Source organism: Leptinotarsa decemlineata, unplaced genomic scaffold (genome assembly GCF_025532065.1).
Source record: "Leptinotarsa decemlineata unplaced genomic scaffold, Ldec_3_MD MMD2_tig00026340_RagTag_RagTag, whole genome shotgun sequence".
NCBI classification, from domain to species: domain Eukaryota; kingdom Metazoa; phylum Arthropoda; class Insecta; order Coleoptera; family Chrysomelidae; genus Leptinotarsa; species Leptinotarsa decemlineata.
In genome coordinates, this window is record NW_027412694.1 from 13,807,649 (window position 1) to 13,833,486 (window position 25,838).

The 25,838-nt window shown below is 35.1% G+C and overlaps 1 protein-coding gene across 4 annotated transcripts in view; it reads right to left on the reverse strand.

Moving 5' to 3' along the window:
- Positions 1-967: 967 nt before the first annotated feature.
- LOC111502042 (esterase B1) overlaps positions 968-25,838 on the reverse strand; it is an 84,790-nt gene continuing 59,919 nt past the window's right edge. For 3 of the 4 annotated variants that reach the window (XR_012467547.1, XR_012467545.1, XR_012467546.1), the window contains 3 exons: positions 10,010-10,350; positions 2,064-9,957; positions 968-2,010 (listed from right to left, as the gene is read on the reverse strand). Coding sequence is in view for 1 of the 4 variants with exons in the window: in XM_023156007.2 (XP_023011775.2) it covers positions 10,040-10,350 (311 nt within the window). In the remaining 3 variants the exon portion in view is untranslated. Of the gene's footprint in view, positions 9,958-10,009; positions 10,351-25,838 lie in introns of all 4 variants that reach the window. The other variant, XM_023156007.2, reaches the window with a different exon arrangement.

Consider the following 25,838-nt stretch of genomic DNA (forward strand, 5'->3'; position numbering starts at 1 on the left):
AATTGAAAATTCAATTTTCCTACTGGTCCTAACTTTCATCTTTTCAAAACTCGATAACGAATAATCTCATTCATACGTGTTTGGACATTCTTAAACATAATAAAGTATATCTATATGTATCAATAGGGTTTTCCAATTGAAACTTTCCACATTGCATGACTTTCTCATTCGTGACACGATTGTCGTACTGTGATGAATTAATTGAATGCTTCATTTCGTAATTTTGAACAAATTGATGCTGACAGTATTCAATATAAGTGAAATTTAACTTTTTTCATATACCATAATGTGTAGCAATCCTATGAATAGTATCTGATTCAATTCCATATCGATTATTTGTAGTACAAACTGAATCGAAAAAATTGATTTTAGTATAATTAAATGTTCATGTGATAAAAGGCTTTTTCTTTAGGTTATGTGTTGAATCACCACGTATGACTTCGTTATTATTCAATTGGTTCAACCTAAGTATGTCTCATATCCTTCTTCTCTGTAAGTGTTTATTTTACTACACTTTGGGTGCCATTTATTTCCAACTCACAAATATACAGGCCGTATTTTTTAGCTGATACCACTATTGCTATCTCGGAAACGGTAGATCCCTACTAGGACGGTTTAGGAATGCAACACACTGGTATTTTCAGATCTATAAAATCATCAACGGTTTCTGAGATATTTGCAAAAAACTGAAAATGACAGATTTTATTTTTTTGCTCTACCACCGCCATTTTCAATAATATCAAAAAATTATCAAATAACTTTTTGCTTTACTTGATGTGCTTTATAATCTGGGTCGATGCAACGTTTCGTTCATTGAATTTCATCATCAATATACTTTTTTTAAATACGGATCTGTATATTTTTCAATACATTTTCGTAGTCGTTATAATTATAAATTCGTTGAAATATCACAACATATGTATTTCTTGACGTTTCTTCCCAAAACCACATCATCAAAATTCTATCATTTAACTTTTTTTTTATTTAATGAGAAATAAAATATCAAACTATTGTTGTAACACATAGTTAACAGGATCGTTAATACATCAAATTGAAAAAAAGACAGTTGCGAAAGAAAATGTAACGAAATAATAAATGATAGAAAATGAACACCATAACGGAATGTCTCACGTTACATTTTTTAAGTTACCGTCTCACGTGATATCACATCAAATGTTCAAATTGTATTCCATCATTTCTTAAACAAATAATTGCTCTAGAAATAGTGTGCTTGTGGCAGTTTTCTAACATATGTGTAGTGATAGCGATGCAAGCACTCCTTATTGAATTTTTCAATCCTTCAATATTTTCAAAATTTGTTCTGAATACTTGAACTTTTATGAAGCCCTACAACGAAAAATCTAGAAGAGAAAGGTCTGGTGAACGTGGTGGCCATTCAATAGGACCATTATTTCCTCTCCACCTTCCTGGCATAGTTGTATTGATGAAATATCTGCAGATTCTCTTGCGATGTGGTGGAGCTCCGTCGTGTTGGAAATACTCGTATTTTCTTATGAGGTCAAGTGGCAAATCTTCTAATAACTCAATTAGGGTCCCTGATAAGAAATCTAAGTATAATTCTCCGGTCAGAGATGTTTAAAAAAAGTTGGGGTCAATAGTTTCATTATCAAGAACAACAAGCCATATGTTAACACCATATCTCTCTTGAAAATTGGTACCTCTATGTGAATATTCATTTTCTTGTCGTCAATGATAATGTATATTCCTGTTGAACCATCCGTTATTGGTAAATGTAGGTACTTTCATCACACCACAATTATTTTTACAAATTTCATTATCTTGGCAAAATTTTCCAATGAGCCATCTACAAAAAACTTTTCTCCTGTTGAAGTGCGTTAATTGCGATTAACTTTCCTGGCTGAATAAGGCTTGAATTTATTTTTCTTCAAAATTTTCCGTACAGACATAGTGGATATGGCCGAATTATGAGCAATCTCCCTCAGAGATACTTACTTCCTTGTTCTCATTTTTTTTCATTTTCCATAGATCCTAAATCAAATTAATGTCACTTTATCATTTTTGTGAATCTTCTTTGAACTCACCTGAAACGCCGATTTCATTATCGCCACCACATTCTGTAACCGTACATTTTCTTTCGGCGGATTTTTCAAAATATCCATAATTCCGTAAAGTATTTTCGATTCGTTGAAAGTATCAATGATTTGGTTGTCCGTCATACAGGATACAATTGCTGATACATTGCCAGAGATTTGGTAGCATCCCTCACACATCTCGAATATACAAAAAGCATATCCACTTTTTCGTCATTGGAAAAATTCATATTTCTTCCTTAAAATCGCTCAACGATTTGAATAACTTTTATTTTGTGTGTGACAATCAACTTGACATTCACATTCATGTATTTCATGGCTTACTTCAAAAAAAGAAATTATCGCTCATCATGTTTCTTGTGAAAATTATCTATGACTTTTTTAATACAATAATTTCATTAGTTAATTTTTGTTGATATCCTCATTTTCTAAACAGAAATTTTTGAGAAGCAATAAATTTTCAGAAGACGTTTGGAAATTATGAATGGCTTGGTATTGATACAAAGAGTATTGGTCTCTCTTTTTGAAAACCACCCTGAAAGAAATTTAATTGGATTTCACTGAATACAAATATTTATAATAACAATGAATGACATTATCGACAGGAGAACTCTGTATTTCAGTAACATTCGGAAATTCGAGCTCTTAATAAAAAATGATAGTGATGATGTGGTTTCGGGAAGAAACGTCGGGAAATATAGATGTTGGGATATACCAAAGAATTTGTAATTATAATGACTACAAAGATGTATAAAACAATATACAGGTCCGTATTTAAAAAACATATATTGATGATGGAAATCAATGAACGAAACGTTGCATTGAAAAATGAGATGACCCAGATTTTAAAGCACATGAAACAAAGCAAAAAGTGCCTTTGTCATTTTTTTTATATTACTGAAAATGGAGGCGGTAGAGCAAAAAATATAAAATCTGTCATTTTCAATTTTTTTGCAAATATCTCACAAACTGTTGATGATTTTATGGATCTGAAAATACTATTGTGTTGCATTCCTAAAAAAGGTAACTTTTGTTTCATTTTCCCGTCCTTGTACGACCTACCGTTTCCGAGATAGCAATAGTGGTATCAGCACTTTGGGCTATGGACTATGTCTTTAATATAAATATAAGTGTTACGAAGTTCATAAATATATATCAATGTAAATTCCATGCTCCATCAAGTATAAAATACCATATCAAAATGTATCCAGTTGAAAAAATGGCGAAATCAGTTATCGGCATATCAATCATAAATCAAAAAGGAAGGTAGTCGAGAAATATACTCGTATTATTACGATGCGACTTCGATAACGGTTCGTTCAACCACGTAAATGTAAAAAATCCAGCAAAGTATATCCTATTGTAATCTTATCAGGTAAATCGTTCCAAAAGTGTATCAAGGGCGACAGTTGTCCCATTAAATCGATAATACCAGCTTATCTAATTGGTGTTTCCTAGTGGGAATTTCAAATGGATCAACACTCTTATCGATTGTGTTTTCAGTCAATTGCAAAAGAAAAATCATTGAATGGCTCGTAAATCATCGAATGAAGTTGGAAAATCCATAAACCTCAATTGTAGAAACTATCTACGTTTCATAGATGAAAAAATTCATGAAATATTAAATTTACTCATTACTGTCGAAGAAAACAATAGCAAATGACCTACTGTAAAGGAGGCTCACGAAATGTTTTCGTTTGGGATCCAATAATATTGAATCAACATGTTTCAGAAGATACTTGACATTTTTCGGTTTTCATTCTGGAAAGTAAATACATTCAAATAGACCTCTGAAGAATATTTTGTTATAATTATGAAGAATTTTTCTTTCAAGTATTTTTCTTTTCACAGATAAAAAAATCACTGTTAATGGCATATTAGTCATGAATCAATAGGAAGGTTGTCGAAAAATACAGTGCATTCTATTTAAAACGAACTAGAAAAAAACACATCAACAATAGTAGGTATACAGGGGAACACATTTTGATATATTCACATTTGATGTTACTAACCTTATCGCACAGACAGAGCATGTCACCAATTTTTTTAAAATGGATCACCCTATATTGTTTCGCATCATCAGATGCTCCATGATGTGCAGATTCCAACAAAGTATAAAACATATGGTCTGAAGCTTATGGTTCGGGAGCTACAAATTATCTGAGTTAAAAACTAGCGACTGAATAACATTTGAAACAATGTCAGGTCAACAATTATACAGGAGACCACATTTTGAAATATACGTTCTAGAGACAAATACGGAAGCAATAAATCATAAAAAGAGATTTTTTTATCAATTCATTGATCAAAATCTGATGACTGGGCAATGAGAAGAAAAAAATGTTTTGTAGTAGATGTTCAAAAACGTTTCCACCAACTTCCATACAATGATACAAACGAGCGTTCATTGCCGGTCTCTCATACACTTCAAATGACCCCATAGAAAGAAATCTACAGGAGTGGGAACCAGAGACCTTGGTGGTCATTCTGTAGGACCTCTTCTGCCATTCCAGCGACCAGGAAAATGATCATCCGAAAATGATCGCAGTGGAGCTGCATAATGAGGAGATGCACGATCCTGCTGAAAAACTATTTCGTTTTCGAATAAATTTATATCCTCCTCAATTGCCATATTGATGCACGAAATTATTCGATTCACCAACATATCCAAATATGTATCACTAGTCAAATTATCATCGATAAAAAAGTCCTATGATGTGGTCGCCTAGAAATTCAGCCCAAACATTCAGTTTTTCAGGTCGATGGGTATGAACTTGACGATATAAATGAGGATTCGTATCACTCCATTATCGAGAATTTTGCCGATTCACCTCTCCATTCAAACTAAACGTACATTCATTCTAAAAACAAATTTTATATGAGAAGTTCTGATGCAAGTTGATCCGTTCAGTGACACTTTCAAAAAACTCGAGACGTCTTTTGAAATCATCTTCGTTCAATCCATGAACTAGTCTAATCTTATATGGATGAAATTTTACTTATGAAGAATCCTGAAAACATGTGTGAAAGATTGCAAATTTTCCATTAGTCCATCGTGCCCCAAAAACTACAGTACAAAGAGCTTCATCGTTGACAACTCGTGAACGGTTATGCTTTTTATTGTTAACAGATCCAGTTTCGATAAATTTGTTCAATAATTTACGTCGTACATGATTATTATTGAACATACGGGCAGTAACTCTAGCATTATTTTCATTCTGGTAGTACAAACTCACTATTTCGATCCGTTCTCGAAGCGTATAAACCATTGCTTCTCAAAAATTCACAAAAACAGAAACAGCAACTCCAACTCCACCTGGTAGGTAATCGTTATTGTAGAATGAGACAAATACAAAATGAAGAATGAAGAATATCGAATTTGAACTTAACTAGGCAAAATAAGACTATTTTTACGGATGCTTCACAAAAACACCTATGGAACCTAGGTAACAGATTGTACAGAAGTTCATTCAGGGTGGTATTCTACTTTGTTGAAATCTGTTCATCATCGAACATCTGATAATGTAAAACATTTGATCCATTTAAAAAAATTGGTGACCTGCTCTGAAGGTGCGATAGGAAAACTTAGATAAAATGTGAATATGTCAAAATATGTCCCCCTGTACACTATTGTTGAGGTGTTTTTATCATTTTTCTTGAAAAATATTGTTCCAAAAGTTATTCAGGGTAAATCTTTTTCAACTCAAATAATTTGTAGCTCCCAAACCATAGGCTTCAGACCATATGTTTACTGCAACATTGCAGCACTGTAACTACCAAATGTATGCTGATGACACACAGATATATAAAACCTTTGAACCAGATAATGTCATGCAAACTAACAGAGAAATAAATATTGACTTACAATCACTAAAAGTCATATGTGATGAACATCTATACTCAAAATAAATTCTGTAATGACAATGTCAGGAAAGACATATTTTATAATCTTATACTGAGGATGGGAAATGACACAAAACCTTTTAGTGAGAGTGCAAAGAACTTGGGTTTGATACTAGATCAAAAATTAAGATTCGAAGAATAGGTTAATACCATGTTGAAAAGAAGTTACACTAGCTTGAAGATGATTTACCCACATAGACACTATTTAGGCCAAGATGTGAAAAAAATGCTGTGTGATTCATTAGTGCTCTCCCAATTCAACTATTGTGATATTGTATATGACCATGCTTAGATGGCTTGTATAGTCAGCGTATTCAGAAAATCCAGAACTGCTGTTTGAGACTTATTTTTGGTATAAAAAGCAGGCATAGAATCTCCCATAAAATTAAAGAAATAGAATGGCACAATATATCCAACTGGCGTAAACTACATAATCTTTGCTACTTCTACAAACTTTTGAAATACAAGCAACCCAAATATATCCATGATAAAGTCATATATAGAAAGTCATGATAGAAATACTCGACAAACTTTTTTTCCTCGACATAGAAAGGAAATTTTTAAACGTAGTTTTTCATATAATATTGCGTATAAGATAATAATACGTACAAGATAACCGACTACAGTAGGTCGTGTTTCTCTTTGAAAAAATCCACGATTGTATGTTTGCGTGAACTACAAAAATGAATAAATAATTGAAAATATCTCCCAACTCAGAGCAAAAAAGAAAATTCTCACAGCGTCGTCAAGCAATCTAGCGGTTTCACGACCCAAAGGAATCTCTGCCCTCACAAGTGAAAATAAATTATGAAAAGGGTTCCTATCTTCTCTCTCTCTCGTTTATTTTTTTTTCCTTTTCTTTTCTCTCGTCTTCTTGTTTACTGATACTACTCAGTAAGTGTATTTTAGTTTTAAGTTTAGTATGTAGTGAGGGTCTTCCTGGTCTTGAAAGAAAACTGAACTCTCATCTTTTATTTACCTAGTTTTTTTTTTTATTGAAACTTAATATTATTTGTGGGTTTGAGGTAAATAATAAACGTATTATTTATTATATTATTTGTTTTATACTTTGTTGAAATATGCTCATCATGGAACATCTGATAATGTGAAACAATACAGGGTGATCCATTTAACAAAAAAATTGGTAACATGTTCTGGGGTTGCGATATGGAAAGTTATATCAAATGTGAGTATGTCAAAATGTGTCCCCCTGTATAATATTGTTGACGTGTCATTTAATTTTTCCTGCAAATCATTGTACTATAAGTTATTCAGGGTGGCTCGTTTTGAATGGAATGCACTGTATATTATTACAATGCGACTTCGTGAACGTTTCTTCTGTTGGATTTGTATCAGAATACTAGAAATTTTTCATCTCTGTATACAATGTCTGTATCTCTGGATCCGGATGGCACGCAGCGCAGGTAGCTCTAGTTGCCTCCGTAGTGATTTTAGTAGTTTCATAAACTACGCATCACGATTTGATCCCCACAAATCATGAGGAGTAGTTTATAAAATTACTATGGATCTTCATCAAATAACGGCCGAATCAATCAGAAAATTTTAGTAGCATTATTGTAAACTCAATATCTAAATGTGCTGCTGGCTTCGTGTTAACTCGAAGATTCTCACGCATACACATAAACGTAGTTCTCCAGTTCGATTAACAAGTTGAAAAACGTGAAAAATAAAAATAAAGCTCATGAAAATATGGGCAATAACTCAATCGATACGAAATAAGCCCTAGAAAAATGTATTCGAAGCATTTTACGGTGGATAAAAAGTTGGGGTTGTTATAAACAAAATAATAATCGAGAAGAAATGAGGTATTCCGTTTTTTCGATATTAACATTGAAACTATAATTATAGGAGTGTGACAGAATGATTTTTCAAGAGAAGGAAATGTTCCATGAAAATGTAACTCCATTATTATGATTTCAATTGAACGTTAAAAATAACGCTCATTTTACCACAGACGCGAAAATTATCATCAAATGTTAAATATGTATTTAAAAATTTGAAAAATCATACTTCATTCAAAACACTTCAAAGAACAAGGTCCCCTAGGAAAAGAAGTATGATTTTTCATAAAGCTATTTTTTTCCAGAAATCAAATAAACCTGGAGACTGTATCGGAGAGACGTAAATACGTAAAAGAGAATGAATATTTTGAAATGGAATCTCCCATCTATACTCAGTAGGTTCTGGTAAATGCCTGCCGACAAACAACTACTTTCCCGGTTATTACCACACTGGACATCAGGACCATGCTTCTTGATGAAGAATAAAAAGAATGAAACTAGTACCAATAGGGAGAAGGAAATATTAAGAGCAGATAGTTGTTGGTTCACAGATGGATCAAAAACACTTTCCGAATCTGGTGCAGGTGTTTTCAGTTGCAGACCCAGGACAGATATATCAACCTGCGTAAGAACCTATACGACTAAATTTCAAGCGGAAATTACGCTATTGAAGTACGCCGCTAGACTACTCCCGCTATTGAGCAGTCTAGCGGCGTTAATAGCTCTTGGCTCCTACCGAGGAGCGTCTAAATAGGTAGTGAATTGCCAAAAACGACTTTCCTGACCTGGAAGACAATGAGGCTGCTGACTCCCCTTGCAAAGGAGGTTGCTGCAAGCAGCTTCATCAGACCAGAACCTGTCATTGGCATCGCTTTAGGCTTTGCCAAACAAAGATGGAACACCTGGATGGTAAGAAGATTTATGAACTTCTGGTAGAATCTTCCAGGATTGGTTCACTCCAAGGCGTTCATTCACCCTTCGAAGCTTGATACCAAACAGTTGTTGGACTACAGTAGGGATGAACTACTATATCTAACAGGCCTTCTTACAGGTCACTGTCATTTGAATCATCATATACAGGGACTCAGACTGTCGGAACACAGTGTGTGTCGCCTCTGTTTGGAAAATGATTAATATACTTTATACCTGCCCCTCTGGGGATAGAATCAGGTGTTAATAGTTCGACAGAGCCGTACTTTTACCATCTGACCTGAAAGACCACCCACCATACAAACTGTTCGGCTTCGTTAAGACGCTGGTCGAGTGTCAATAGGTATGGGCCACAATAAACCTTTGCGGGTTGCGGTGGAGGGGCGAATAAACCCATTCACTTCGGACCTAACCTAGTACCAATAAAAGTAGCACTGGTGGCTCAATTCTCACTAGTAATCAACTTGCTTTATATATTTTTAATGATTCAACTAACTAACTAACAGTAAGAGTTGAATAATGAAGAATAAGAGATAGTTTGGGCATATGAAAATTCAACAAAAGATGGTTAATGAATGAATTTGCTGTATATGTACTGTATAGTAATTTGGTAGTCTGAACTGAAGTTCCAACTAGTGAAAGATGAAAAAATCATATTGAATTTAATAGTACCATACATTTTTGGAACACATTTTTGAGGAGAAATCAATGTATGTTATTGTTTTTTGAGTTTATAATAACCTTTCAAGATAACTTCGTTTATTTTCCAGATTATAGAATATTTTCAATTCAAAAAACAATATGAAACATAGATCATACTGTTTCATGCTGACGAAAATAGTAACACTTTTTATGAGGGAAGAACTAACTTACTTCAAAGGCCCTTTATATTTCCTCAACAAGAGTTAATTATGACACTAATGTATATTGAAATAGTGACGGTGGTTTTTTGTTCTCTTCAATATTATATAGTTCCCAGTGTTCCCATGATTTGTTATATCATCATTCATATGCTCAACGAATATTGTCAAAATTTCTATAGTTTTTCATTGGTTATCAATTGAAGATTTGTATATTTGCAAATTCAAAAAATATCAGATTGTATTCTGATAATTAACATTTGAATTCAATCTTGTCACATGAGAACAAAACTGCTGTATCTCGACTCGCATTTCGCTGATCAAGTTAGCATCATCATCATTATTGTTCTGGTAAGGAAAAGGTGCTTTCAACAGATTACATTCCAACCACTGAAACGAAAATGATATGCCTGAAATAAAACAAAAATATCTATATATTTACGTGAAATATTTTTCTCCTTAGAATGAACAACTAAGGTAATAATTTTTCTGTCACAGGACTGTACTGAAATATTTCTTTCCAAAATTCCATCCTTTCTTTTTCTGGATCTTCTCCCAATGCCAATACTTTCCCAATATTCAGAAAGTGAATTTTATCCTCCTCTACAGGTTTCCATATGATGTTCACATGTTTCTTATCTGGCGTTGGATTTCCATATTTAGCAAAATTGGTCCACAGTTTCACGAATCTTCTGATTGACAAGTCTTCTATACTTCCTGCTTCAACATTGGTCATTTGGTCGGATTTGAATAGATACCCCAATTCGTCTGCATGACAAGCACCTTGAAAAATAATTGAATGTGATCAGAATTACTATCAAATATTCGCTTCATTATTCAGGAAAATCTGAGACAGTATTCATTTTTTCAATCTCCACTCCTCCACCTTTCAAAAGTACCCCAGCACCACACCAAGAGTCCTCATGGGCCCCTAGCCCCATGGAAATCGTTGTAGAACCTACCTCCTAATTACAAAATTAATGAAATGACCTCCGACTCAATGTCTCCTTACATCATAAAATACCTCCTGCTTCATAGAGTCCTCATCCATTTAAAAAAAAAGTGGTTTCTCCTATAGAAGGAAATTTCGAGCACAAAGTGCTGTGCTTCCTCTTATGGATCAAAAAACACCTGGTTCTAATGCAGCTGTATACAACGTCAGACCCAGAGTATAGTTATCAACCTGCCTATGCGACCATATTCCAAGAAGAAATCAATGCCATTGATTTGTATGTGGAGAGGTTGGCAGAAACCAACATAAATCAATAAAATAAAAATATTATTAGACAGTCGAGCGGCTTCAAAATCCCTTGGCTCTTGCTGAGCAAAGTCCAAGTTGGTGGAAACTGCCAACTTACTGTGCCTAACCGTTATACTCACAGGTCACTGTCGTCTGAATCATCATATGACAAGAGACTTGAACATTCGGAAGGCAAATCATACCGCCTCTGTAAGGAAGACGATGCAGACCACATACTCTGTGCCTACCTCCCCGCGGTTTAAATCTGGTCTGCAATATCACTCACCAGAGGAGCTACTTGTTTGGTCGATTTTTAGTGAGTGTAGGCCATAATACGAGTTGCAGTAAAAGGTCAATTAGACCCATTCACTTTGGACTCACTACCTATTCTCGACAACTCGATTGATGGACTTTTTTCACTGTTTGACAATTTTGTGAAATAAATTTTAACAGGAATTGTCAATAGGTAGGTAGGTATTGGAACTATATATGACAAAATGAAAGTACAAATTACTACACTCACACCAAACGCACGCACACATACGCATAAACACAGCAAATGCATATACGTATACCCTTATGGTGAATAATCATCAACGCTGTAAAACAAATTGAGAGCTGAATATTTTTCAATTCCTATTTCAGACTCCCTTAACGTTTTGCTTTTCTTTATGTCTAATGGTGAAACAATAAACAAATGAGGACCCGCAATATTGGGACCTTTGAAAGGAATTCGCCCTTGCGCTAGAGAAAATTGGAATCAGTATTTTTGTCACGTATCAATTGTAAAATTAGAGCTCACAATGGGAACACAACCTTTTCTTTCAAACACATAGATACAAGTTTCCATTACAGACAAATTAACGTCAGTATTAATAATTTCCAGAAGAGAGATCTACAAGACTCTGAGTAGCTCATATGAATCATGCCTATGATGATGAATTTTTAAATTCAAGGAAACTCCATCTTCAGTTTTAGACCAACCCTAGACCCAGACACCATAACACCATCGGGACTCTACCTCAGCATGGTTGAAAAATTGTTAGTTGATTTACACTAAAAATAAAGCACAATATGCATTGAAATTTGAAACAGTACATAAATTTGAATGTTGTTGTTCATTAATAACGAAGCGATACTCTAGACTTCAATGGAAGGCTTCTCATTCACTACTGCTTGAGTGATTGGGCGGCAATATTTCAGGTCCAATAAATAACATCAGAAAAAAACCAACCGGAATGAATCTGGGGGTCTTACTGGCCACCAGATCTACCAATCCACCAATTGATAAAATTATAACGAATCGGACGTGTATAAGATGGAGTCGTACCATCTGAAATCGAGTGGGATAGAAAATAGTTCACTCCCACGACAATGCAGGTATTGTTCACCAGACAGTATTTCGGTGTAAAAGCTATTTTCTGGCTTTTAGTCCATGATCTGGAGGTTTTTATGTATGATGTTTCGTCTACTACTGCGGTAGACATTATCAAAGGCGATGTGGTAACGGTCGCAGTGACCGAGTTGGTGCTCTCGTTGTTATGAACGCATCAACTACGATGCTAATATGTGGCTCTGGTTTTATATTATTATTAGTGAGCATGGCTTGGTTTTTCCTAATTGGATTACTAGACTTTGTTTGTGTACCTCTAAGGAAAGGTAGCTAGACTTTATTGATGTTCATTACCTACCGATAGGTAGGTATTGACCTATATGGAGCTGTATAATATTTTTGAAGAAAGCTTTCCAAAGGGAATGAACCATAGAATGAACCATCAACAATTTTTTCGAGTTTCAATTCACCCCGCGTCAAAAAAAATGTGACTGAATTATTTTTTGGTAACGAAGAAACTACATTTTTCGAAAATCTTCGAATGAGTTTTGATTGAAAATAGGGACGACTGTATAGATCAACTTTTTGGCGTTATTTTTGGCATAAATTCCAAACCACTCGGAATAACCAGTACAAATCATACAATACTAGTAGTTGTTTACAGCTGATTCTCGGCCTCCCCCCACCACTATGACGTATTAATTGCTTTTTTTATTGGTTGTTGTTTGGTGAAGTTTTTTTTGTTGTGCAGTGAAGTCAAGGCGTTGTGACCTTGAAGTGTCTGGTGCATGGATCGTTCAGATTTTTTTTTCATATGAGATTTTGTGTGTTTATGTGTGTGTGTAGGAGAATGCACGGTACAGGGTTTCATCATGTGCTTGTTTGTCTATGTACAAACATACGTCTGCATACTTCGAAGATCCTCCAAGTAATAAATGCTCCATCGGTGTTAGGGCACCAAGTTAGTAGTGGAGTGACGTCACAGCAATAACCGTTCAACGGCTAGAGAGCGACATGTTCACTCCACGACGTGTGGCAGAGTAATGCGTATTCATCGGTCTGCCCTCACCTCTCCTGAAGCGATGAAGGTTCGCTCTAGCCCCGCTATCGATGGTGACACAACGGCAGCCGAGGACTGTTTGCCTAGCGTCTACCCTCTCCGAGACCGCAACGACCACTGCTTGCTCGTACCGGCAACTGTTATCGCATCAAGTTGGGAGATGGGCTTGGCTGTGACGTCAGGCATCTCTAGTGGATAGCAACTAGCAATGTGAATCTTTCACGGTTTCATGGTGGGGGTGACTCACACTGTTTAATATAAAAGAAATGCCTGGCACACTATGAAATCAGTAGACGAATATATCTGCAGCAGTTAGCAATTGGTAGAGTGTTATTCAGTTCGTAATAGAAGGAAGACGGTGAGTGTATTTGTCTGTTGGAAATTGTTTATATTTTCATATATATTTTCATCATGTCCGTTTCAAAAGTAGACTTGAATAAAATTAATAATTTGATTGTACAGGAGGTTGAAATACTAGAGCAAAAGGCCTTATCATCATTGCCAATTGATGAAGTGTACATAATTAAAAATATGTCAACTTATTCTACACGATTTGGTAAATCAATTTTATTAACTTTGCAAGATGTGAGCAATGATAAATTATTTAAAACATGGCTACCAAAACGTATTTCGTTGCAATTCAGTGATGACGATATATCTTGTATCAACTCATCAGGTGGTAAATATACGATGATGTATTTAGGACAGAGCCAACAAAGTTTTGCTGGCATGAAAACGCGATCTCTAGTCAAATTCAATATGATTGAATAATAGTAATAATTTATAGTGAATTTCTTTAGGTCATAGCTTACAAAGTTTTTTTTGGTGTGAAAACGATAACTCTAGTCAAATTCAATATGATTGAATAATAATAGTAATTATAATGAATTTCTTATTGTTTTATTAATATTCATATATTAGATGATAATTATATGGAAATATAAACATTACTAACTTAGTTGAATACACTCACTTTGTAACTACAAGTAAAATGGGAATGTGAGTATTATATCACTGAAAAATTGGAGGTTGCTTATTGTTTTTTTTTTTGTTCGATTTCAGTTCCACCATTTAAAGATGTGGATGCAGTACGCAAGTCAAGATTGGGTCGATATTGTAGATCTCAAATCATCGGTTCAACATTTGTCGTCTAAATTGAAGGTGTTGGGTGATGGAGCCGAACATGCAAGCGTTTATGATATGAGTGTATGCTATGATGAAAAACAAATCGAATTATGCCTTCGTGATGCTGAGAACTATTGGAGTGGTGCAGAAGTTTGCAACAAATTTTTGGATAATGAATTGGAATTGTGGCAACTTTGTGAGGTTATGATTGAACTGAACCTAAGAAGATTCCTGTATAGCCTCCAACCATACTTGCCAGAATGGATTATTCATCACTTTGAATTGAATGATGAAAATCGAGAGGAAATTGAAGATGGTCGCGAAAATGATGATTATGAGGAAGAAGTTATTTTAGATAGTCTGTATGTTCCTGTGAATCATAAATAATGTCAAATAAAAAACTTTGTATTATTTTCATGTTTTATTTATTTAAATCTGATGAAATACAATAGAAAATGATTACAAAACAATAAATATGATATAAAATACAATACATGATATAAGTCAGTTACAAATAAAAAAAAAAAAAGATCATAAAACAGTACATGATAGAGTGAAAAAAAAGTGTCAATATCTGCTATGAACTGAACCATCCAATGCATTGTATGTTAAAACTGTATCATGCAAAATTAATGCATATACTTTAGTGTTGTCTGGAAACTTGGTCTTCCTCGTCTCAAACTCAATCTTTATATCAATAGTTGATGATTTTGTTGCATTCGGTTGATGGGAACAATCGATGACGAATAGTGGATTCTCTCTAAATTGTCCAATGTCCATCAGAGGTTCACTCATATCTTTATCATAATAACTTCGCTGGAAACTCTCAAAAGCATAATAAGCAGGAGCATCAAGTTTTTTATCGAAATTCAAATTCCAACGCTCATATGGATAAACTTCAGAATTCAAGTATACTCGAATACTATTGATATCAGCAGTTGTGAATTTTGTAATATCTTGTGTTCTATCTTCAGATGTGGTAGTACTTTGGAATGCGATGATGACAAAACGAGGAGTTTCCAATGCGTTAGTTGTTTTGATGGCCCATATGTCTGAAGAAGTCCCACGTAATGATGGTAGTTCATAGAGGTCCCACATACGATACGCCAACTTGATTTTGGCATTCAGACCGCTTTTGTTTATTCTACTCAAAAGTTTGAGCTTGTGTTTATCATCTGGTACAATATGCCTTATTTTCCATTCGATTTTATTTATTTCCAAATCAGCATCAACCTCACCTATATATGAGTTTTTGAATGATCGAGCGATAATCAAAATCAATTCCTGTTTGGCATTCAAGATACTTTTGTTGTAATCTTCAGCAAAACCCATCAAATATTTCAGTGGTAGTTTTCCACTAAAAACATGACTGTTTGTATCCAAGATATCTTGCTTCAATTGTGAAAGTCCCCAACCAGATGTCAATAATGTGTTAGCATGAGATTGTCCAAATGATATCATGGTTTTCATTGTAGATGTTATCCCAGGTTTTCTAACAACAGCCACTTGTTCACCTCCCATTTCATAACGAATTTCGTCAAAGAGAAATGCAATTGCATTATTCGAGAGATAGCATGTTTTCGCTACATCTTTGGGGTGAATTTACCTTCTATGTAAATGAAGCTCTCGGCAATATCTAGTATAACATCTTGATTATTGATTGCAATTCTGATTTCATCCGAATTCCTGAATAGCGGTGATCCATAGGGCTTATATGTGTGCTCATGTAAACTTATGAGAGAATGATCGAGCACTGGTTCATTGAATATATTCAACTTTTCATTGTTTGTTTCGAGCACCATTGTTATTTTCTCACTTTCAATCCAATCGATTTCAAAAATTTAAGATCACTCACAGACAGAGCGTTATGTGCTAACTGTTTAGCATACACTTGTGGAATGAGCTTCTTTTTATGCACACCTTTCTTTTTGATAGTGCAACTCGTTTGGGATTGTTCAATGCGATTTTGTCTATTATAAATGAAACCCATAACAACAGTTATTCGATTTTCTTCAATTCCAAAATAATGAAAATCTCTTCTTCACTTCCAAAATCGATAAGGTTATTTTTTTCATCCAAAATACGCACTGTAATGTTGTGAATCAATTGACGACCTTCTGGACTGACAGGCATATATATAATACTGTGTGGTTCTTTAGTAAGATTGTAGCCAGGTTCAACATCAATATCGAATGAGAAAAGAATGTGGGATTCTTCACCATTTATATATGAACCAGATATTATATTGCAATCTAAGCGGATAAGTCTCACAGTTGTAATGTTTATTGGTAATGATGATTCATGTATCTGATTTGGTGGAAATATTTCATGAGCGAACCCCATCATTTCTGCTATTGAATTTGGATGTGTCAGATCAATTTCATATTTGGATCGCATTTCACATTTGAATGTATTATTATTGGCGTGTAGATAGAAAATATCATCTGCAACGACATCATTTGGTTTTTTATCATGAAACAATCTGAACATGATATGTTTCTGTATGACGGCATTGATCTCTTCTATTTCATAAGCACCACATGGAATTTCAATTGTCAACTTTTGGGGTATCGATGAGTTGTCATTACTGATTCTAAAACTAACTAAGTTATTAGCTTCAGTTATATTATTGATTGTATTGCATCCATAGAATCCCAAAAGTCCTAATCCATAACGACTGTTCCTATCCAATTCAATTGGTGGAAAAAAATCCGCACTCAAGACACTTGTCCCGACAGCTTGTAGCTCGAACTTTCGTGACATGACTGATGAATATTTTGAAACACATTTCAATTTATTATTGTACACAGCAACAGCACATTTGAGACAATTTACACTTTTTGGAAGGTGTTGTATTGTAATAAGTATCATTTTTATTGATACCAATATTCACATCCTCTATATTACAAATACAACACATAGATTTCCGAGGTATAGGACCGTCATTAACATCCGATTCTGAATTTTGATCGTGGTGGTGGTGCTCATAACAATATCTATGTTTCATTATATCGATGTCATCTTGCAGATGCTTAGGCAACTTTTCCCAAACATATGCAATCTCATGTGCAACACATGCAAGTATCACTTCCTTAGGCATATTTGCAAGCATCACTTTATCCATTTTTTTCAAGGTACCATATTTTGAAAACATTCTAAGTGAAAACCCCATTCCCTTGATAGCCTCCCGATCCAGTTTTGGTGTTGAATCCATTTTTATTTGGAAAATTATTTAGAGAGAAACTGCAAGCACAAGTGACCACAGAGAACTGTATTAAATTTCTGTTGTCGATCATAGTTATATTTGATTTTTACATTCGAACATTTTCGAAAGAATCGAGTCAATTCCAATGGTGGGGGTAGATCTCCAAAACTATCGAAATATGTGACTTCTTTCCCACATTTTTTATATGCCACCCAATGTGTTCCTGGTCCACTTATTCCATCTAAATTAACAATAGCTGTCTCGTTTTGTTTTGGACCTGAAGATGGTAATCTATCACGCATAAAAACACCACGAAAATGTGGAATTTTCATTTTTTGTGCATAATAACTGAGATCGAGATCAGTAAGAGGCCTCTGAGGTAGGGGTTCAATTAGTTTTTTGTTTTGTTTGTGGCTTTGTATGGTTTTAAATATAGTCCTAAACCTTTACGGTATGGTTTGAGATATATTCCACTTCCGCGTTTGCCTAATGCTACAGCCTCCATGGTTTTATTGTGACGATTGGCTTCCATTAAAGCCGCTCTGCTGGCTTTTGCCGAATTCACGGCCTTGGTAATACCAGCAGCAGCTCCCGCCAAACTTCCTAGTGCGGATAGTCCAGCAAAAATTGGTATCAATGGTAAAAGTCCACCGATCTTGGGAACAGGAATTATGCGTGGTGTGCGGATTTTCTTCTTTCCACCGGCAGCTTTAAGGTATTTACGTGCCGCCTGCAATGCCACAGTGATAGCTTTTTTGCTATTATTCGTCACAAATTGATTCCCACCAGCTTTCTTCAATACATTTCGCACTTTATGGACTATCCCAGCACCAAATGCAACTTTTTTAATTTTATTTTTCTTCGTTTGTTTCCTCTTACATTTTTTCTTATTGGTACTACAACCCATGCCCATATGTCTTTTCGCTTTCATAATGTTGGTGACAAGTAATGCAGCTGCTCTTTCCCCAATACTCGCGTCCTTCGATTTAACCCTATCCCAAGCGCTGTATTCAAGTTCTTTGTCGGCTAAATGTCTTGCTGCAAGATCGGATGGATGCTTAGAATATTGAATATCGTGTTTTTTGCATTCAATATCTAATTTATTGATTCCAGGGTCGTTACGAGCTAAACGTTGTTTCAATTTTGTACCCGTCCACAGTATTGATAACCTCCGGTAGATGTAATTCGAAAGGAAGTTTGTTTATTAAATCATTAACAAAACCACAACCTCTTTTAATTTTACGATCACTTTCAATACGTCCGTATCGTTTGATGGTACACATTGAAATGAATAAGCTAATAACATTTATATAGTCTCCAACCACGGCACGATGCGCATTGTAAAACAGAAAGAAAAGTTTGCTGTAGATAATCTAGATGAGAAATTTGGTTGTGGATTGAATGGACAAAGGGTATTCAGACATGGTCCACTACTTCCATCATCAGTTCGAGGACTCATTATAGGACCTTCAAATTGTGGAAAGACGAATGCAATGATATCACTATTAACACATCCACAAGGACTGAGATTTAGAAATGTGTATCTCTATTCGAAATCACTCAATCAACCTAAATATCAGTACTTGCGAAGTGTTTTGGAACCTATAAAAGGATTAGGTTTTTATACATTCAGCAATAATGCAGAAATAGTGGAACCCTCCGACGCTAAGCCTAATTCTGTTTTCATTTTCGATGATGTAATATGTGAAAAGCAAGATATTATTAGATCATATTTCTGTATGGGACGTCATAAGGATGTTGATTGTTTTTATCTAGCACAGACATATTCACGGGTACCCAAACAGTTAGTGCGTGACAATACCAATTTCATTATAATGTTCAAACAAGATGAGACGAATTTACATCACATTTATTCAGATCATGTTTCACCCGATGTAACATTCAAACAATTCCAATTGATGTGTGTTAAATGCTGGGAGGACCAATATGGATTTCTAGTCATTGATAAGGATAGAAAAATAGATGAAGGTAGATATCGCAAAGGATTCGATAGTTTTATATACCCATGATCTTGTTTTTGGAACTTATTCGATCACTGAATATTGTAGTGGTCACTTCACCAACGAATTAAGCTTTAATTCAAAAAAAAGGGCATTATGAATACAAAAAAAGATCCTGAAAATAAAAACAATGAAATAAATTTGAAACGTCAACTAGTAGAGACAACAGAAGCTGTCAGGCAGAAATTCAACTCTATCAAGAATGATAATATTGAAAATCGTACGACACTTGAAAGATTGTATGAGCCCATAATGAAACCATTGAATGTTTTATCATCAAACGCTACTTCTAAATCACCAGTGTTATCACCAAATCATGGAACTGTTCAATCTACTTCAAATTATCCCATGAGTACTCCAATAGGAAGAAAACAATCTTTTGGTAGTGTATCATCTGTGAATAGTGACACGAGCACACTTCAAGACGATATGAGAACAACTCTATTCGAAACACCATCATCGTCCCACATCGATTCCTCGGATCCTGACATCTCACCTGTTATGAATGAAAGTGGTGAAGATGTTTTGATGAAACATTTGAATAATATAAAATCTAGAAATCCAGCATATGATGGAACATTTGGCGTACGTATGGATCCAATTACACAAAAGCTGAAAATGGGAAGTCTAGTGGTAAATTTCAAAGATGGAAACATTTCATTTTGGGATGCTAATAAAGTGAAAAAATATGAATGCGCAGGTAGTCCAGAATTGTATGATATGATTTTTTTGAAGAATCCACAAGATGTTGATAATGAAGAAACTCGTCAAGTATATTCCAAAATATTGAAAATAACGAATGCTCCATATAAACAATATCATCTGAAGAATGGTTTTAAAAATACAAATTCTAAAAAATTTCGTGAAGTTATCAAACCTCTATTAGACTCACGACAATATCCAATAAGAAGTAGAAGTAAAATTGGTGGAGCACTCAAACGAGTGAAAATGGAGAAAATATATAATTCTAAACCTGTGAATTATGTGTACTGGAATTCACCGAAAGAGTTAGTTGCTCGCCTACGACTATTGGTAGCTTCAAAGTCAGCCGGACATACCGGACATGATAATGAAATAATTTCAATAATTGAAGAATTACGTGAAGAAGGTATAATATATTAACATATTCACATGTAATGATCACTGTCACATCATCATTCAATGCAGTAACATTATCACCTTTTCTCTTTAATCATATTGAAATAGAATGACTAATGAAATAAGTGATGTCAAACGACAAGTTGTTAATGAATTACATAAACCTGCAAGACGTAATTTTCGTAGAAGAATAACCACCATCAAAGGTTTTGCAGATCTATGGCAAATAGATTTAGCTGAACTGCAACCTTATGCAAAAAGTAATGAAGGATACCGATATATACTTGTAGTGATAGATTGTTACTCCAAATATCTGTGGACTGTAGCAGTTAAAGATAAAACAGGTAGTACAGTAACTAATGCAATGAAACATGTACTGAAAGAAGCCAAATACTCCCCCAAACACATACAAAGCGATCAAGGGAAAGAATTTTTCAATAAAAGCTTCTCATCTCTCATGCGAGAATATAATATCAATCATTATTCAACATTTAGCACAAAGAAGGCAGCTATAGCAGAAAGAGTGATTCGTACAATAAAGGCATGGCTCTACAAGGAATTTTCGATGAGAGGTCACCACAAATGGCTTGATATTCTTCCAATTATAACTAGTAGATATAATAATAAAGTTCATCGTACAATAGGTATGGCACCCATCAATGTTGATTCAACAACAAAATTAAAATTCAAGGGTATCAATGGAATTGGAGGAAGACAAAGTAAACCCAAATTCCAATTAAATGATATTGTACGTATAAGTAAATACAAACATATTTTTGAAAAGTCTTACACTGCGAATTTTACCACGGAGCTATTCAAGATTGTTAAAATTAATAAAACCATCCCAACGACTTATAATCTTGAAGATATGAATGAACAGCCGATTAGAGGATGTTTTTACGAAGAAGAGTTATTACGAACCGAGAATCCTGACGTATATCTGATTGAGAAGGTGTTGAAGAGAAGAAAAAATAAAGTATATGTAAAGTGGTTAGGCCTTCCTAGCGAACAAAATTCTTGGATTGATGAATCAAATATGGTTTAAATGTATATAATAGTGACTTTTATGAATAAAGTAATATTAAAGTTCATTATTGTTTTCATTTCAATTATAAGTATGTGAACTGAAAAATATTGCAGCGGTAAACATTGCCCCAGCCATTCGCAATGTTCTGTGTATACCAAACCAAATTAATTGTATACTCCATTCCCGCTTATATTTTTCAACTCACGATATTGAAAACACATTATCATTCCCAAAACTAATCGCCGTCACTTTGAAATGCAGTATCCAACTCTTTTTGCCAATTATCTCTCACTGATAATGCTGTCTCATAAAGCTTAGTCGACTCCTCAAGCTCAGCCTGAGCTTGCATTCTCGAACGTTGATGGAATTGCTTATCTTTACCAATTTTTGAACGGAGTTCATCAGCATCTTTAGACATTCTAGCCAATTCAACCTTCGCTAATGCAATCTTGGCATCTAATGCTTCAAGAGTTTCATTATTAGCATTAATAGCTCGCTCACTCTTTTCAAGTTCAGCAATAGTCATCTGTGCCTTTACAAGACGGCATTTTGCTTTCCTTTTCATTTCCCCAAACCGATGGAGGGGGCTGAAAGAAGATAGCGGTTCAGCTTTCAAATCACTCTTCATTTCTTTAGGAGTACCTTTGGCTTCCTCTTCGATCTGTCACTTTTCGTTGCGGGTTTTTTCTGTCGCACAACACTTTTGGATTCTTTCTTTTCTTTAAAGTCAGTGACAATCGATGAAGATGCCTTAGTAACCTTCCTCTTGATTGTTCTAGATTTCTTATCAACACCAAGAGGAAGGGTAGATGAAGAGTGTTTGAGTGATGATAATTGCGAAACGATCGGATTTTCAATAATAATTTGCTCATTTGGTTCTGGCACATCTGCAAAGTTAACGAAGTCGTTAATATCAAAATCATTTATCGAATCTTGACTCGATAAATGTAATACTGGAATATTTTCAAAATCAGTCTGATCGATATCAACAAGTGGTGAACCATCTTCAGCAATCAATAGCGGCATAGAGCTCATGATTATTAAGGTCTGAGGAATGATATGTGATAGCAATAGAATGTGGATAGGAAAGGTGATGATGTTACTGAGACCTCACCATTTATAGAAGAAAATAAACTAGCGCATGCGCTCTTTCATCAACTGGCACATGCGCTCTCTCACTAAACTATTCACGCATGTAACAATCTTTGTCATTTAAGAGGAAAACTTTGTGTTGCATGCATGTATTTTTAAATGTTAGAAAATAATACAAATAAATTCAAAATATATATATATTTATTAATAATAGAGGACAATAACGATAATAAAAAATGAAAAATGTTAATATGTCTCTGTGGATGTGGAACGTTCTTTGACTCTATTCCTCAATAGTTGTTGCTCGTGCGTCAAACACCAACATTGAAAAAAATGGATTCTCCTATTGGGGTAGAGTTGACCAACCTTCTCACACAGATCCCAAGTACTTCTACATGCATTGCATACATGATTCCAACAATTCATGGAATATGTATCACAACGCAAACAACGTTGCAGTGGAGTTGGAACGGCAGCACAGATACCACAAATATTTCTACAGATACCTATATTGTTAAATATTATAGGTTCGGAACACTTCAGACACTGTAACTGTTGTTGACGATAATCCGATTTTGTTCGCTTCGGTGGATGAGAAGGAGGCGATAGTTGAATCCGCAACACGCAATCACTACACATACCAGTACATGGATTGATTGAATCCTTAGGTCTACTTATTTGACAAAGTAGCACACAATAGCCCCTGCAATCATCATTGGGTAGACACACACTTTTGGTTTTTCATTCCACTCTTTTGGAACGGCATTTTACTAATTCGATTAGAAATATAAAGAGATGACTTACAGAAACTCTGAATGCTCTCTCCTATACCTACGATCTCTATTTATACAAATCAACATCATGTGGAAGTATAGTGGGATAACTTCTCCTACTATTCCACTCTAAACGAGTCAAGTGGGAGTCGCATCACCTCCTATATAAGTTGACTTGCAAACCTAGAGTTCATTCATTCACTCTCTACAACTGTGAGCAAACAACAACAAGATGAATTCTGCAAAAATAAATGCTGCATTAAATAGAATAGCTGCTGTTGATGAAAACAATTGGATAGACGAATCAGATGATGAGGATGTCAATGTTCCGCTAGAGGAAGTAATAGTTGAAGCAGAAGATGTTGGAGTCGATGAAGATGAGATAGACGAAGTTGAAAAACGAGGCCAACCAAAGCGACGAAGATGATGACGTGATGGAGTTTGAGAGGTCCATGGATGAAGAAGGAGATGATGAAGGGATAGAACTGACACAACTGAAGGTGATGGTGCTATGAGGATCGGTATGCGAACACTCAATGTCAGTGAGACACTGGAAGATCCCTTGGATTTGTATTGTGCATTGATGCATACGTATTGATCAGCACAATAGATGGAGAAACAAAAAACTATGTTGTGCTGCTTTCGGTTTTATTCGCATAGAAACAATAATGGAGGTGGTATGCCCATGTCAACACCCACAACACTGTCTCAATTATGGAAATGGGACAGAATTGGTGTGAAGCTTGCGAGAGGCCACTAACAAACTTCACCCGAGTATCTACATGTATTATATGTAATAATGTCCAACCTGTGGCACAATAACCGTGGACCTACTGGTCAAAAAAAAAACAACAGCCCTTTTCAGGGCTACATTATTCACACAAACAGTAGTTAGTTGTATTAGTATTCATAGATTATGTGACAAATGAATACTTTGATTAATAAAAGTCCTAAGTTGGAAATTTGTTAGTCTTTGAATATCTATACATTATATGACAAATAAATTACTACTTTGACTGAAAAGTCGAAATTTGGAATTTGATAGTCATTGAAAATCTATGCATATGATGAGTACTACTTTAAATGAAAGTTGAAGTTGGCATTTGTCAATCATTCATATGCATATAATGATGAATACTTTCACATACATATATTTCGTTTGAGATTATAATGTTTAACAAATAATGTTAACAATGGTATGAATCTGTTTCTGTTTGAAAGTATAATGGTAGCTCTGAAAAGAGCTATTTTTTTTTATTGTTTCAGTCTTTAATTGTAGCCCTGAAAAGGGCTGTTATTTTTTTATTAATCCATGCAATGATATGGACTAACGCTCCTCATCATCAGAAACAATAATTATGGTATCGTCATCTGAATCAGATGATATACTAATGATATCATCCTCATAGTAGTCATCTGAATCAGATGAAATACTCATGATGCGTCGTCGTCATAATCAGCTGAATCAGATGATATACTAATCACATCATCCGCATTATTATCGTCAACAGCATCTATGTCGTCCTGAATACCTTGTTCCACTCGTTCTGCGAAATCATCAGGAAGATCATAGATTCGCTGCAGAAATTGAGCGAAGGTTGTACTCAAATGATCAGACGTTGAATCTATTTCATGTACTTGGATGGGTCCTGTACTCGACATTGTGGAAGAATGATATAGAACTGGGATTGTTGCTATATTTATATTGGAAGAAATGAAATGGAGGGGTAAATGTAGAACAGTGTTTGAGATTCGAAAACACAAGAATGAAACTCTGAGCGATTATTAGAGAAATTCTAGTGATTATTATGGAAAAAAAACTAATAAGAGGGAGAGGAAGGGAGGAAGACACTGCCCCAGCCTCGCAGTGCCTCGTGTACACCAACCAAAAAGTGTGTACTCCGTGGAAGAAAGGAAAGGAAATGATGACGAGTAGATGATTATATGTCATCATCGGAATTGAGGACATCATCATCGATTAGGATTGGGGATGGCGGAGGACTATCCTCGATGAGGATAGGGGATGGTGGAGGACGTCTAACGTCAAGCTCGTCATCAGCATCATCACCAGAGTCGTCGTCGTCATCATCGTCGTCGTCGCTACTCATTGGGACAATGTCATCATACAGCAGGTCCCACCATCCGTCAGGATCTGGATATTCCGAGTCATCCAAGTGTCCTTCGTCACTGCCATGACATGCTGAACTTGCATCCTGATGTCGTGATCCCGGTATTCGTATGGCGGACTGTGGGGTCCGTGGTGGAAGAGACAACCTGTACCTGGCTGTTATCCCAGT